General features: G+C 37.4%; 1 protein-coding gene across 1 annotated transcript in view; it reads left to right on the top strand.

Moving 5' to 3' along the window:
- BNC2 (basonuclin zinc finger protein 2) overlaps positions 1–15,986 on the top strand; it is a 319,723-nt gene that overhangs the window by 290,704 nt on the left and 13,033 nt on the right. The window contains exon 5 of the mRNA XM_062018638.1: positions 4,336–6,302. Within this exon, the coding sequence (XP_061874622.1) occupies positions 4,336–6,302 (1,967 nt within the window). The remainder of the gene's footprint in view (positions 1–4,335; positions 6,303–15,986) is intronic.

Genomic DNA, 15,986 nt, shown 5'->3' with positions numbered 1-15,986 from the left:
ATGCCAAGAAATTAATTAGTAAGATGAAATTGAACTGCAAAAGTTTGTGATGTGTGTGTGTATGTACATACATGTGTGCGTGTAGACATATAAAATTACCTGCAGGAAATGCAGACACAGGAGTCAACAGAGCTTCTCACATGAAGTGAGAGTTTAGAACGACTGATTTCATAACAAAAGTTCTAGGTTTACAGTATATTTTTATGTAGACTGTCCTTATTTTCTAAATAAGCAATTTTAAAATTAGGAGGTTTAAACCTGAATTGAAAGCTTGAAAATTGTAAAGCCTAAAGTAAATGAGGACCTATCTTCATAATCCTCCCCAATTAAGCTCCAAAAAAACAGAGCAATCTTTGTGTCTGTCTTCTGCTGCAGCCTGTTTGTGTCATCCAAGATAATAATCTTGACACCGATCACTTGTTCTGTCTGACCAAGATCTTTAAGACAAGATGTACCCTACCATGTCCTGACACATTGCTTACTAATATATGGTCAGAAAAAAAGAGGAGGCAGGTTCAGGATGATTAACTATGGCATTACTTTATAGATCTAATGTAGTGTGTATGTGAATCTGTATCTATACAAATAATGGAATCAAGTGTATGTTTAGAGTTAGAAAAAGATTCAAGATTATGCCTTGTGTCCTTGGAGGTTAGTTTAATATGATTTAGAGATTAAAATATTTTCTTCATCTGAAATTGTGAAAGAGATACCCACATATATAAAATAAAATAAGAATAAAAGCAAGACTGTATGGGCAAAGGAAGAGCACCACAATATGCTATACGGGTTGCGCTTATTTGTCTACTGCCTGGCTTAGAGCTGGAAGGATGCAGTGGTATCTCTGTACTCACTGACTTCCTTGTACACATTGTCACAGGAGGCTCAGCTTAATCAGTTGTGAGCTGAAAAAGTAATATAAATTGGAACCTTTTGTCATGAAATATTTAAATGTGGATATGATTTAATGGCTTTGGGGAGAAAACTTAGCATGAGAGATTGTAAGAAACAAGAAATTGATTACATGTAAGAAAGGACTTGAACCTCTAATCAAGTATTACCATATACAGAGAGATCCCTAGCTAGTTACAGCTTAATTCAAAGGGGATAATGGTTAGATTTTTTTGTTAATTTGGAGTTTTATCAAAAAATGACATTCCTATTCACTCTTTATCTAGTTTTACATTATACATACTCAACAATGATTTATGGAAAGCCATCACTATGTAAATATTGAAGCATATGCTACACACTATCCATAAGTAGTGTGTTTTCTATGAAATATGAAACTGCATCTTGTGCAATTTTTCTTCGCCTTCACTGGGGGAAAAAAAAGCTTGCTGGAAATCCACAAGATATAGCTTGATATTACTAATAGGAGTAGGCAATGGTAATTTAAGAGCAGCTTTCTGATTCCCTGCTGTTTCTATGACAGCAAGGGTAACTCCATTGACAATCACACCCTCAACTGCCAATTTCTCTAATCAGTGGGACTTAGCAGCTGCTGAAGGTCTGGCCCTCCTCATTGCAAATCCGTAAACTAAATAAAACAAAGGGTGGTGATGTCTCAGTGAGAAGTAGCTCATGCAGCCAACTGCTGGCTTCCGTGGGTTAAGCAGCAGAATAAGTCCCCAAAAATAGATTGGGATCTTCAGCATTTAGATGATGCCTGCATGTTCTCTGCAGGCAGATCTGCCACCACATGAAGGACTGTAGGGACCACTTTCTGCTTACGTGTGGGAGTCTGTTACAGGATCTGTACCTACTCTTCTCATGACTTATTGTCTTGCTGGCTGTATTTAATTTTTATTTACTTAAATGTCCGTTTTTGTAAAGCATCCATCTGTTACATAAGCCTGTGTGTGATTTACAAATTAAAGCAAAACCAAAACAAATTACTACCAGTAGGACATTGCAAAGCAGCCCGCAGCTGGCTGCAGACAGGAATCCTAATTCAATACATGTAAGCAGTGTAAATTTGACAATGTTATTTCCATCTTCAAGCAATGCGAGTTACAGTCAGAAGGAATTAATAGTTGTGGCTTGAGATTAGAAATATGTGCATAAAGATTGGGTCAGAGGTGACAGTGAAGGCCTGGAGATCTTAATCTAAACTGAGTCTGGTTTTGCAGTTACAGGTAGGAATTACTTAAATGTAGAATCAATGTGACTGGCTGGAAGTTATGGGTGCAGAAGCTTTAGGTCAGACTCATGTGGAGAGTAGCTAAGCTTACTTGATTGAGAAAAAAATAGTAATCTTAGAGTTTTAAAATATGAAGCTATCCTTTAATTCTTCATTTGTGATGTTGGTATTTTTTCCTCACTCCTCTTGTCCCACTTTGGTTTTGTTTTATTTCACTTTGTTTTGTTATTGGGTGGGGTTTTTTTAATATTCTCCATAATTTCTACTTGGTAGCAATGCCTGCCAATAAAATACATCTTCATTGGACAGATTGAAGTGGGAAGGCATAGAAATTGGAAATGTTCACAGTACTTAAAGGTGTGGACATTTCCTGAGTAATCCTGCAAACCAGGACCCATATCAGCATCATGGTGTTTGTTTCATCACTGCGTAGATGTATGCAGAACATTTTCTGGATAAACATTGTTTCTGAAACGTTCCATCTGGGCCGGGTGGATACGATTTTCCATAATTAATTGATGTTCAGGGTTTCATAGACTTATAAAATTGGATTGTGAGTGGTCTTGTGGGAGTTTAAAATAGTTTAAACTAACAGCTTAAAAGTTGTGTCCAAGGTACTGAAACATACATGGCATTGGCCTTTGTCATTAACTCTGTATCCAGAGAGGCGTCACAGATCAGAACTGAAATAATAAAACCAGCTGTACTCAAATAAATATGTGCTTTACTATATGGGGAAAATTGAATTTTCCACTACTATAAGAAATCTGAGGATAAAGAAGAATCAGTTTTCTGAGGACAAATGAAAATAAATAAATAAATGGGACCTGGGAGAGGGCAGGGGTGAGGGTAGAAAAAGGTATTTCATGCTTCATAATCAAGCAAGAACTAGTGGTTTTCACAACAGTGTGTAGTCCAAAGTGTTCAGATAAGGTTCTGAAGCAGAGAGTCAAGATTTAGAAAGATCAGAGACAGTATGGTGAAGTATCTTGCAAGGCTTTCAAACTGTTTAATGTATGAGGAAGTATTGGAATAATTCTGGTTTGACGGCCTGTCACAGTACATATTGGTTATAGTTGCCATGCTGATGTTATCTCCAACATTTGCCCAAAAGAAAAGATGGCAATAAAATGATATATTCATTATATAAGTATTTTAATATGTTTTTATCAATACATGCTGGAATGGATTGCTTGACATTACACTGCAGAATTTTTAAGTCCTACCTTCAGGCAAATCTCATGCTTACTGGCAAAAATGAAAGTGTGAAATGCTTTTTAATGTATATTTAACAACAGAAAGTCTAGTGATTACTGATGTGTATTCTCTCTGGATTTTTCCCTTGCTATCAGAAAGCAATGTTAAGAGACAACATTTTTACACATTTATGCTATCTACATCATCAGATGCTTACTTTTTACATATTTTTGTCATTTATAACGAGGCTGCAAAAAAGTACTCTTAAGTCTAAATCATACCAAGATTGCAAGCGTACAATCAATTGCCAGTACTAGTCTAGTTTATGCTTAAAACCAGAGCCCCAATTTTGACCTTTTAGATGCAAGTTTGTAATGAACGTGTTTTACAGTATTACTGTGATCGTGGAAAAAAAACAAACCAAAAAAAATCCCACCCAAACCAAAAAAGACAAGAGTAAAGTACAATTGTTATGTGCTATTTTAAAGACTTCTTGTCTTGCATCAAAATTTCTTGTGAGATGGCCCGTGAGTGACTTCAGCCACGTGTCTGCATATGTGTAAGAAGCAAATCCGTCAAGTGCATTTCTTTAGGTCTTATGATGTCACCATTTAATAGCAATCAAGGTACAATTTTCAATATATTTCAATGGAGTGCACAGGAACAGATAATTTTTTTCACCAGTGTAGGCTGTACAGTAACATTGTACATAGATTATTGTTTTAAAAATAAAAGTATTGAATGCATTTTAGATCACAATGCTCCATGCTCTATATTTTGTGTGCTTCATTTCTCTGACTGTGACTCTAATCACCATATTTGCATGGCTGGAAAGTTTGCATTTCTTTGGTCAAGTTCTAGGAACACTGTTTGCATGTTGGTTTTTGTGCTTAGTGTTTCATGTTCAAGCAGCAGAGCACCTTCTATTGAGTTCAATAATTATGCTGAATCAATAAGTTTTTTCTTTGTCTCTCTTTCTTTGATATGGCCTCTAGGATGCTGCAGGCAAGGTGCTGGACCGGTGGGCCATCATGTCCAGGGAAGAAGAGATCATTACTCTTCAGCAGTTCCTGAGATTTGGGGAAACCAAATCCATTGTAGAGCTGATGGCAATTCAAGAAAAAGAAGGGCAGGCTGTGGCTGTGCCATCTTCAAAGACAGATTCAGATATAAGGACTTTTATTGAAAGCAATAATCGCACCAGGAGCCCAAGCCTTCTTGCTCACCTGGAGAACAGCAACCCTTCCAGCATTCATCATTTTGAAAACATTCCGAATAGCCTTGCATTCCTGCTTCCATTCCAGTACATAAATCCAGTCTCTGCTCCACTGCTGGGGCTGCCTCCAAACGGCCTCCTACTGGAACAGCCGGCAATGAGGCTCCGTGAACCAAGCCTTACAACCCAAAATGAGTATAATGAGAGCAGTGAGTCTGAAGTTTCCCCTACACCTTTCAAGAATGAGCAAACATCCAGCAGGAATGCTTTGACCAGCATCACAAATGTTGAGCCCAAAACTGAGCCAGCCTGTGTCTCTCCTGTTCAGACACCTACTCCTGTCAATGATTTATCGAAAACAGAACACACAAAAAGCTCATTCCGCATTCACAGAATGAGGAGAATGGGGTCAGCGTCCAGGAAAGGAAGAGTATTTTGCAATGCATGTGGCAAAACTTTCTATGACAAAGGTACTCTTAAAATCCACTACAATGCTGTTCACCTGAAAATCAAGCACCGGTGCACTATTGAGGGCTGTAACATGGTCTTCAGCTCCCTCAGAAGTCGCAATCGCCATAGTGCTAATCCCAATCCCCGCCTCCACATGCCTATGCTAAGGAATAACCGTGACAAAGATCTAATTCGGGCTACATCAGGTGCCGCCACTCCAGTTATAGCAAGTACGAAATCCAACCTAACTTTAACAAGCCCTGGGCGTCCTCCTATGGGGTTTACTACCCCACCTCTAGATCCTGTACTACAGAACCCTCTTCCCAGTCAGCTGGTGTTCCCAGCTTTAAAGACTGTCCAACCTGTTCCTCCTTTTTACAGAAATTTACTTACTCCTGGAGAGATGGTCAGTCCTCCAACCTCACTCCCTACCAGTCCAATAATACCAGCAGTGAGTGGCATGGAGCAGCATCCCCCACCTCCTTCAGAGTCATCAGTACCTTCAGTGCTGATGCCCACCCCAGAGCCTAATGCTGACCTTGCCCCCAAGAAGAAGCCAAGGAAGTCAAGTATGCCAGTTAAAATTGAAAAGGAAGTTATAGATACTGCCGATGAGTTTGATGATGAAGATGAAGAGGTGAATGACAACAGCACGATGGTGAATGACATTGGTCATGACAATCACTGCCATTCTCAGGAGGAAATGAGCCCAGGCCTGTCTGTGAAAGACTTTTCCAAGAGTGACAGAAGCAGATGCATTTCCAGACCAGAGATAAGAAGGGCAGACAGCATGACATCAGAAGACCAGGAGCATGAGAGAGACTATGAAAATGAGTCAGAGTCATCAGAGCCCAAACTGTGTGAGGAATCCATGGAAGGTGATGATCGCCTCCATGAGCCTGGTGAAAAATCTATGATGCACAGTGACAGACCAGATGAAAACCACAATGACTCTTCCAACCAGGATGTCATTAAGGTGAAGGAAGAGTATACAGACCCTACATATGATATGTTCTACATGAGCCAATATGGACTGTACAATGGAGGCAGTGCCAGTATGGCTGCCCTTCATGAAAGTTTTGCTTCTACATTCAACTACAGCAGCCCTCAGAAGTTCTCCCCAGAAGGTGAAATGTGCTCCAGCCCAGACCCTAAGATCTGCTATGTGTGCAAAAAAAGTTTCAAGAGTTCTTACAGTGTGAAGCTTCACTACAGAAATGTTCATTTAAAAGAGATGCATGTCTGCACAGTGGCTGGCTGTAACGCTGCGTTCCCATCACGGAGAAGCAGAGACAGGTCAGTAAATATTAATTGATTTTCTACATTATTGAATATGTTGAATTATGTAAGAATAGGCAGTTTAGGGTATATGAAGAAATAAAGAGATGCACAGTAATGACAAGTGACAATTATGTTCCCATGACATTGAGTTTTATCACATAAGATTTTCGTTGTAGCTTGGCATTCAGAATAGCAAATATATGCCATCCTCTTAAGTGACTGGCTAGATAATAAATGTCATTATTCTTTCTGTGTGCCTGTGAACATGTGCATTGTACTTCTGTTTATAAGCTGCAGCAGTTATTACATTTATTTTCTTCTCCCTAGAACTTTAAACCAAGAAAAGCTTCTATTAAATATATAGTAAATTATATCCAACACAAATATCTGCATGCATGCATGCATATCAAACCATAGAGCTAGGAAGGAGGAGAAGGGGTTGATGGACAGTTGGTTGAAGTGAGGGAGATAGAGAATAGGACTGAAAGGAAAGAATGATTTCCATCCCCATATATGAAAGCAAAACAAGGAGTCTTAGAATACTATTTTTTCTTCTCTTCAATTTTTAAAACTAGCTGTTCTGTTGTAGCAAGATAAAGTAAATAAATATCAAGAAAATAGTTGTTATTCTTTAGTAGAACTTAGACGCCTCTCTGTCCACTATAGTAATTTAGCCTGCTTTATCTTCTTTTTGCATTGTGAGCAACTCTCTTCCCCTCTGATGAAATTATGCACACTCAGAAAGGAGAGGCTAGACATCTACATATTTTTAACATCAACCAGGGTATGTTCTGCTGGCTTTATAGATGACATCATGCCCTAACTATGCTGCATCAATACCAAAAGATTTGGGCTTAAACAGAAGCAGCTGGTCCTTAAACTCTTAGGTGGTTGTGTTTTTCTTAATACACTATTCTTTTTGATTCCTGAGAAAATGTAATATAAATGGTATTTGTCAAGATAGTAGGATAGCACAGTTATTTCATGCTCATGGATAAAAGCTCTCGCATATGATGATGATCATATTGTCACATAACAAAATCTCTGGTTCATGGAGTGATGCTGAGATTGAGTCATCTCTCATTCTGTGTTTCATATTTTTTCATTATGTTGTAAAAATTTAGCAGACACAGGAAGGAAATTAAACCTAGCTAAACGTTTCACACATAGCTCCTTCTTTAGGTTTTTTTCTTCATTGAAAATGACATTATTTTAAAGTATCAGGTCATATAAAATGAAAGCAAGTTAGTTTGGAGGTTATTCAGGAGCTACAATTCAATGTTTTGATCAAGCCCAGTCCCCAATCATCTCGTATCTTCTGTTACTATTTATGAAATCCACTAAACAGAAAAACAGGAATACACATAAGAATACAAGTTCAAAATGGATAAGAAGAACAATCTAGAAAGTTTGCAATTCAGTAGGATAAAACCACTGGATGTGAAGTAGGTAAAATTAAATTAAGACTCCCTTCTTGGCATAGCCTGATATATTTATGAGACTTGAGTTTGAAAACAGAGCATGTCGATCGGTGACATATCTATGCTGAGTTTAGTTATATGCAACTTCTTTCATTTCCTGAAATTGCAAAGGATTTGTTAGTCAAGAATTTGGTGTGATTAGTCTGTTTCCTCCAATGAATTATGAAAACTCAGTCATGTATGATGCAAAACAGGTTTTCATTCAAGAAGTGACTAGCTTTAGGATTTAGAACTTTATGCAATGCGTTAAATTTCATCGTGAATCCATTGATAGATCATGCTAATAATAAAGTTAGTATAGTAAAGATGTATATGTGCTAAGAAAAAGGTGGCTGTGATGACATAAAAATATTTCAGAGACAAGAACATTAAAAAAGGGCACATTTTACAAAAATTTTGTGAACTGTGTAGGACACTCCTATTAATTTTGTTGAAAGCAAGCCATAAAATAAAAAGCTGATCTGGGAACTTAAGTCTCCATCCCCATGCAATCTCCATCTTTAGAGATAAAATTATTATTTCTATATCATATTGAGTTGTGTAAGGCATAAGACCATCTTTTTATATAATTCCACTAGTAATTTTCAGAAAATGTTTCAGTTGTGTGTTGAACTTGGGCAAAATAAATGTACAGGCTTATCATGTCCTTTAATTGTAAAGATTTAAGAGTAGTTCCACACTTAAAAAAATTGAAAGGTGAGGCAGAGTTGTGTCCCCATTCAGGCTTGATGTTTTTGTAAGTTCATTAGAACCCCTGCTTTGCAAAAGTTGTCTGGAAATGATTCGAATGAACTGAGTAATACTCTAAAAGGCTCTTGATAATTCTTTCAGATACTTGAGGAAGAAAAATTTTCAAAACTTCCCTGGGCTATCCATTCTTATCCAGAAATTCAATGTCTGAGGATGTGCAGAATTTAAATCATAGGCACACTAGGTAAAAGATAAAAGTGGATCAAAGATTTAAGTAAACATTTTAAGCACTATTTTCTAATACTTCCTAAAAAAAAGATTAGTTCTTTTAAAAAAGGAAGTTAGAAAGTAAAAACTAAATGAATACATCTTCCTTTCTTTTTTTTTTCCCCTCCAAACTATTTAATTGTCTTAAAGATTTTGCCATTCTTTTTGGTTTCTTTTTTTTTTTTTTTTTAATAATATTCCTTTTGAATATATAAATTTACCTTCGAGTGAGTCATTACCTGAGTATACATTTACTGGCTCTTCAGAGCACCTCAAAGATAACTGGATAACTAAATTAATAGCATTGCAAAGTGAGAACTTTTTCCAGCCACTTAAATCAATTTCACTTTAAAGCTCAGAAGCATTTTGCTATTAATTGCTGTACAAGAAATAAGAAATAGCTACTTAATGCACACAATAATTTCTGGTTAATATTTGTCATGTATTGGTGTTTAATTTTGGACATATTACAAAAAAGTCCATGAGATTTGCTTGTGTTGTGAGTCACACAATTTTTGACAACCTGGAGAGGCTTGGAGTTTCTTTGCTTTGAAAAGTAAATACTTTTCCCCCATATTATCTTAATAATGAAATAAGAATTCAACTATCCCATAGATTATAGAGTCTGGTGAAAGTTGTATCTTTATTTTTAGTCATTTTATTAATGATATTACTAGAAATAATAATAGAAATAGAAATAATAAAATTAACCTTATTATAACTAGTTAGAGGTCTATACCCCTAAGTCTAGTTATTTTCTAAAAGAAAACACAAGCTCACGTGTAGATAGATAACATCGATCCTCTTTGTTTCTTTTAGAGGTGTATGATTCAGCTTAAGTCGTTTTCCAATGCAATTCTACTTAACCAAAGGTTTGAATATATTCCCCCTGTCCTGTACATACACAAATCTCAAAATTGTTGATAGTGGATGCAGCTGGTGTAAAATGGGCTTTGGAAGGGTGGCTTTGTGATACAAATTGGTGGTTACCAGAGACAGCAGATCAAGTTGCATCACTGCTTTGACTGAAGGAGGGGCTTTTATCCATGTCACAGCAATTTGTGTTAATGGTTGACTGAATCCCGCTTCACCATTCCTGCATCATTTGCACCAGGGTCAACTCCTGTATAAATATCTTTCTGCCAGAAAGGTTGGAATATCTTCTGAAATCTTTGACTAAATACTGCACTTTCTCATAAATTAGGGTCAATATAACCAGAAAATTCAGGAATCTCTCCTCACATGAATTTTCTGAACATGGGGCAGGGAAAAGCAATACAGAGACCCAATCCTTACAAACAATAACCCAGTAATTCTGTTTTCCCTTCTAAAAATTAGTCTGCTTTGCTTTTGAATAGTCAAGGTCCACTGAACCTAGATGTTTTTAAAAGGGCCTTATTTCATCACCTCTGAGCTAAAAATAACATTACTCATCAAATCAACCTTATACATACCTATATCTTTGATCTTTTCCCCAGAGAAATCTTTCTTTCATTTGCTGGAAGTTATATATTTAGGAAAACATTTTTTCTTCAATTTTTCACCAGCTACACCCTGAATTAGCTGTTCCTTCATTTCTGTTTCTGCATTTACTTCAGATGTCGTTTCTTATATAGATGTTCAGGCTACATCTAGTTACAAGAAAGCAATGGAGAATAAATAGGAAAAGAGGCCATATTAAAGATTATGTCAGTGGTCAGAGGAAATGTCATCAGCCTCCTTTTGAACAGAAAGACATCTTTTCCAAATAATCTTTTAGATGGAAAAGAAAGAGAAGGGAAGAAGGTAAGTTCCTGTGAGAACTTGCTCTTGAATGGAAAGAATTGTCCATTTAACAGTGAATTCTCCCTGGACTCAGAGGAAGTCTGTCCTGGGATGAGAAAGGGCCCATGGCCTCAGTGGTTAGATTCCCCTGAGATCTCCTTCCCAGACTCATCTATGAGTCCCACACCAGCAGATACTGAGTTTGCCTTCTAGAGAGATAAATGTAGTTGGTCCTTGAAGCCAGCACTGAGGTACAACTGCTCAGAGAATGGTCCTGAGCTGTGGATGACACATATGGGTGGGACAAATAAATAGTTATTTCTGGTCCGAAGAGGAAAGAAATGCTAAGTTTCATCTAAGAGTGTGCTGGGCAAGCACATGCAGAGGTGAAGTTTAGAGTAGTTGGCTTCATTTCTGTCTCTCACCTTTAAGAGCCAAGAATTCTGTGATCAAAACCACTGATGAAACTGGAGGTAAATGAATATTCTGCCTTCAGTAAGTGTGGTTAAGAAGCTACCTTCAGATCTTAAGGAGAAACACAACCATCTTCTCTGTGAGCCTTAGAGCATGCTAAATCCCCTTTCACCTCAATACTGTCTGTATTAAAATCTGTGTTTCTTAAGCTAGGACATGGTGTTTGTAACTGTGTTACCACCTTCCTTCGCTTAATGTATGCAAGATTAGTTCTCAGTGTACTTATTCGGAGGAATAAAGCAAGAACATTTCACTTCTTTCTGCTACTAAAGTAAGACTACTAATTGCTCAGATTTGTCTTCAGATTTTCTCAGAAAGTGAATTTGTGTGTGTCTGTGTGTGTTCCACAGGAAAGGTGATTGAGCCCTATGAATAAATTTAAAAACAAAATAATATCTGCTCAGGGTGACTTATAAATAAATATGAGGCGTCTATTGGTGCCAAATGTGATCATGCCACTTGATTACTAGTTAAATCAGTCCAGATTTAAACATGTAAACTCCTTGATTTGTATGGAGCAAGACATCTGTAGGTGGTTTATTAAAACTTGCTGATGTCTCCAGAACTAAATTTGTGTGGATATAGGCCTCTGGGTAGCTGTACTGAAAAAGCAGAGACATACTTTTTGTCTAGTTACCTGAATTCCAGCCCTGTACAAGTGTGCTTGAATAAGTTAACATGAGTTACCTATGATGAGCCACTGCATACATTATCAAAGGAGGTGAAGATGTGAAAAAGCAGCTACCTGCCTCCTGTTATCACCTCGTTGAAACAGTAGCACCCATCTTTTAATCATCTTACTATGCTTGGAGTCTTCTTTAGATAACTTTTTATTTTCTATAAAGGCACTCAATTCTAGTAACAGATAGCTCCAAGAAATAAGAAATTCACACCAGTCCAGATAATTATTACTATATTCCCCCCTAGTATAATTAGCTGTCATATGCAGCTTGAATTTTCCCCAGTAAGAACAAAGAAATCAGATTTTATGACATTAAGTGTTTGATAACCCCTTTGTCAAGAGGCAAAAGGGCTATTTTAAACATTCGTAGAAGTATAAACATATTTACAACTATACTGCTCTTTCTGGACACAGAACAGAAGAGACTAGCTGCATATCCAATATAATTGTATGGACCATTATGTTTTATCTTGCAGATTCACTAAGATGTGTGTCATTGCTAATGTTCACGTAACTGTTCCTTACCCAAGAGAATCTAGATCATAAAAAACCATTCTGTATCACCCATAACACAGAGCTAACCTCTTCCATGAGTAGTTGTGTTGAACACAGGCTGCATGTCATATTGTATGCTCACCAACGGGAGCAAGAGAAGCAGAATTAAAACTACAATGCATAGAACTGATGTATTAATAAGATATTTAAAAACCCCAACATAACAAAACAGGAAATTAAGGAAAAGAAATTAATTAGATGCTACTTCAGTGAATAAAAGGTTGCAGGATCAGCTCTGGTGTGGACGAAGGGCCTTTCCAACTACAAATATCCATTTGTTTTGGATTTGAGTTGGAGATGGTGGTTGTGTTTTAAAACGATCAGGTGTCTTCATTATCTTGTTCTCGTTTGGTATGCAAGTGGTTTTACTTGGACAGTGAGATTATGGTTTCTTGTGCCCTGAAAGAAGTCTTTATTCTGTGTGAACTTTGTGTGAAGTGAGTTAAGAACTTTTCAATGACCTGAAAAATTAATTTAAATAAACTTCTAAATGAAGATTAAGATAGGTGGTAAGCAGAAGCAAAGCACTGAACTTACTATCCAGAAGTAAAACATGCATTGAGCGATATTTCCCCCTGGTATGTGTTGTGACAAATAGCATAATATGTTTTGTCCAAGTTTCCTGTTCAGGTTCTATGTGTTTCATATTTGGTGAAAAAGGTGGAAAATATGGTGAAAAATATCTCTTCATCACCCCCAGATTCCTAGGAAACACCTGGAGGAACCAAAACTCTTCTCCAGAGAGTGGGAGAAAATGGAGTATTTTCTGCTTACCCGAGTAAATGTAAAGCTATCCCAAAAGTGTTTTGGAAATGGAGTAAACAAAACTTTTACCTATGTTAGTTCCTGCAGAGAAAGGCTCTAGCTGTTCTTTTAAACTTAATAGCAGAAGACTGTAGGATTTCTGCCTCAGTGGAGGAAGCTGTACTTTTCAGATACAAGATAGCACCAGGGCAGTACTCCCAGAAGCCTGGATGCTTGAAAATGGAACAAGGCACTGCAGTCTGAGAGAAGCAGTACTCTTAGGTGCAGCAGTCTGAGGAGAAATAATGAAAGGAGGAGGGCGACACATCTATGGCAGAAATAGCACTGTGGTTACTGACCTTTAGAGTTACAGCTCTCCATAAAGGAGAGACACTAAGTAGGCAGGTAAGTGTCATCATGCATACTTACATGATACATTCCTTCCGTTTGCTGTGCTTGTCTTTCTGAAAAGAGAAACTGATGCTTGAAGAGGCAAACTTCAAATCAGACCTTATAGCCTAACCAAAGATTACTTGTAGATGAGGTCATTTTCTCCTCCTTTTGATGATGCTGCTGCTCCTCCCCCTAGATTTGAGCCATTTCATTCATTAGAACATGAACTGAATGGCTGTGCTAGGGCACATCTGAATTAAAGTTAAGTGTACATGAAAGTAAAAAAATTGGTGAGGCAAGTCCTAGAAATTACCTAGGAAAAAATCAAATCAAACAAACAACAACAACAACAACAAAACCAGAAGGGAAAAAATTACCAGGTGTAGATTACTCCAAAGAGCTACATCACTATTTTGGAGGATAGTGTGCCAGTCCTGTCAGTATATTTAGACAGAGGGAGATACTGTCCACAGTTGGCCTCATCCCAGAGATGCAGTCATTCCTAGGAGTTGTGAGGTCACAGGGTGGTTTTCAAAGTACAATTACGTAGCAGATGATAAGTATAGTAAAACACAGCTCATTCAGATTCCTATTACATTGCTTTTTGACAAGGTAGGTCTTGGCTAGTGGACCCAGATAGACTGGTTAAAAGTTACAGGGAGCCTTTTGCTGTAGTCACTAATGTCTGAGGCATTGACCTGAGAACAGGTTTGCAACAAGCCAGTGAGACCAGGAGTGTTTTGCCCTAGAATATGTCTTGCTGAAAAGTTGCTACTCAAAAATGTTTGGCATTTATGGGTCTTAAAGAAAAGAAAGCCCCACACTGAACCTCTCTAAATCTGGGATGTATTTTCATGGTTATACAAGTTGCTAGTGGTTAGCAACAGGGAGTAATAGTAGAGCCTATAATTGCAGGAATATACTGTGCAGTGAGAAACAGTAAAGAGGAAAGGTAACCAGACTGCTGACTATCTATCTAATGGCAGTCCTGAAGGAAGAGATGTAGAGTTATCAAGGAGAGTTAAATACTTGTCTGTGTCAAGGAGATACTACGTACTGTATAAGTACTGCAAGTGCACTGCAAGACACTGTACACAGCTTTTCAGTACTCCTGAATCCTGACCAACATCACTAACAGTCTTCTGTCCTTTGCCTCTTCAGGAAAAATAACCAACTGTGTCACACATCATGTACCAGTATTTATGCCATTATACTGTAGGTACCATAGAAACCGTTCATTCACATCCAGCAGGTACACATGAAACATTCCCAATGGCATTAGAGTTACATCGGATGGTCTGTCAAGGCCTGAGGTAACACAGGAATTTCTTAGGTGCAAAACCACTTATGGCTTTTCACATGTTGGCCTTTTAAAGGCAAATACAGGGTATTTCTTGTCAAAAGTTTTGAGATCACCAATTCTAAAGAAAATCTGAGGCTTTCAGCAGTGTTTCCTACTTCCCAGCAACATCTTTTAAAGTTAGCAGTTTGCCTTCTGCTAAGCAAGTTTTTCTTTTGTTGTTTTTTGATTTTTTTTTTTAATTAAGAGCTCATTTAGCATTTAAGCTTGCCCTAAAAAAAGCATTACTTAAGAAGATCTGTCTAAGAAATAATTTAACATTTTTGCCATAAGGCACCTGCAAGCTTCATGTAAATGGACCTGGAAGAGAAATGAAAGAGCTTTAGATTTGCCAAAAATGTACACTGTCATATAAAAGAAAAAGTTGCAGGACTTTGTTGGCATTGTGTATAAATGAAAAGTAGTTCATTTTGTATGGGCGAGAGCAAGAGGAAAGAAAGAAGAGGTGGGATTGCAATAAGACGATATTTTTTTGCTGTCACTTTGGTTTTGTGTCTTTTTTGGAAGAGAAAGGGGAAATTAAAAGCCCTAACTGTATGTCCATGTCAAACTATATGAGTCTGAAACATAAGCTGTAAATTATAAGTTTCATAAGTTGTTGTTTCCAGTGTTACTGATTTTGATTCTAGCACTTTACAAACTTTATTGCTTATTTTATTAACCAGGGAAAAGTGTTCTCCGCTTCCAGTTCAATACATTTTTTCCCTTTCTCTCTCTTCCTCTCTCTCTCTCTCTCCTCCTGTCTTCTTTTCTTTGCTGTACCAAAATAAAAAAGCAATTGCACTTCAGCCACTTACAATTGAAAATACAGACTGGACATAGTTAATTTTGCTGCCCATAAATCTTACATTGTACTTTTGTGTTTTTATCACACAAGATGTGGAAATAGAAATAGCTCAAACATGTATATATGTGTGTGTGTCTGTGGTAGATAAAGATCTAAAAACACAATGGATAGAGAGAAAACTTGGATTCCCACTCAGAAAAGGTAAATGAGCCCTTTTTTTCAAGAAGAAGATACAGGCAGATGATATATTATGGAAGATTGAGAATTGAGATTTTAGGAGCAGAGGGGGAAGGCCCTGGCAGGAAAGCTAACAGATCTTGTGCTGGACATATCTTAGGTCTGATAGCCAGATAGGGGAGTAGCACTAATTCTGCAGCCTTTTTAGTCTGTTCTGTCACAGAAGGGGCATTGCTGGGTCAGTCAACTCACTAGTAATTGTGTTTTACAGACTTCTAAAGCAATTGGCTCAGTCAGTCCCAATTCAATAAAAGTGGAGAGCGAG

This window comes from Colius striatus, chromosome Z (assembly GCF_028858725.1).
Source record: "Colius striatus isolate bColStr4 chromosome Z, bColStr4.1.hap1, whole genome shotgun sequence".
Classification (NCBI taxonomy): domain Eukaryota; kingdom Metazoa; phylum Chordata; class Aves; order Coliiformes; family Coliidae; genus Colius; species Colius striatus.
The sequence above is the reverse complement of the archived record's forward strand: the minus strand, read 5'-3'. Positions and strand labels throughout refer to the sequence as shown.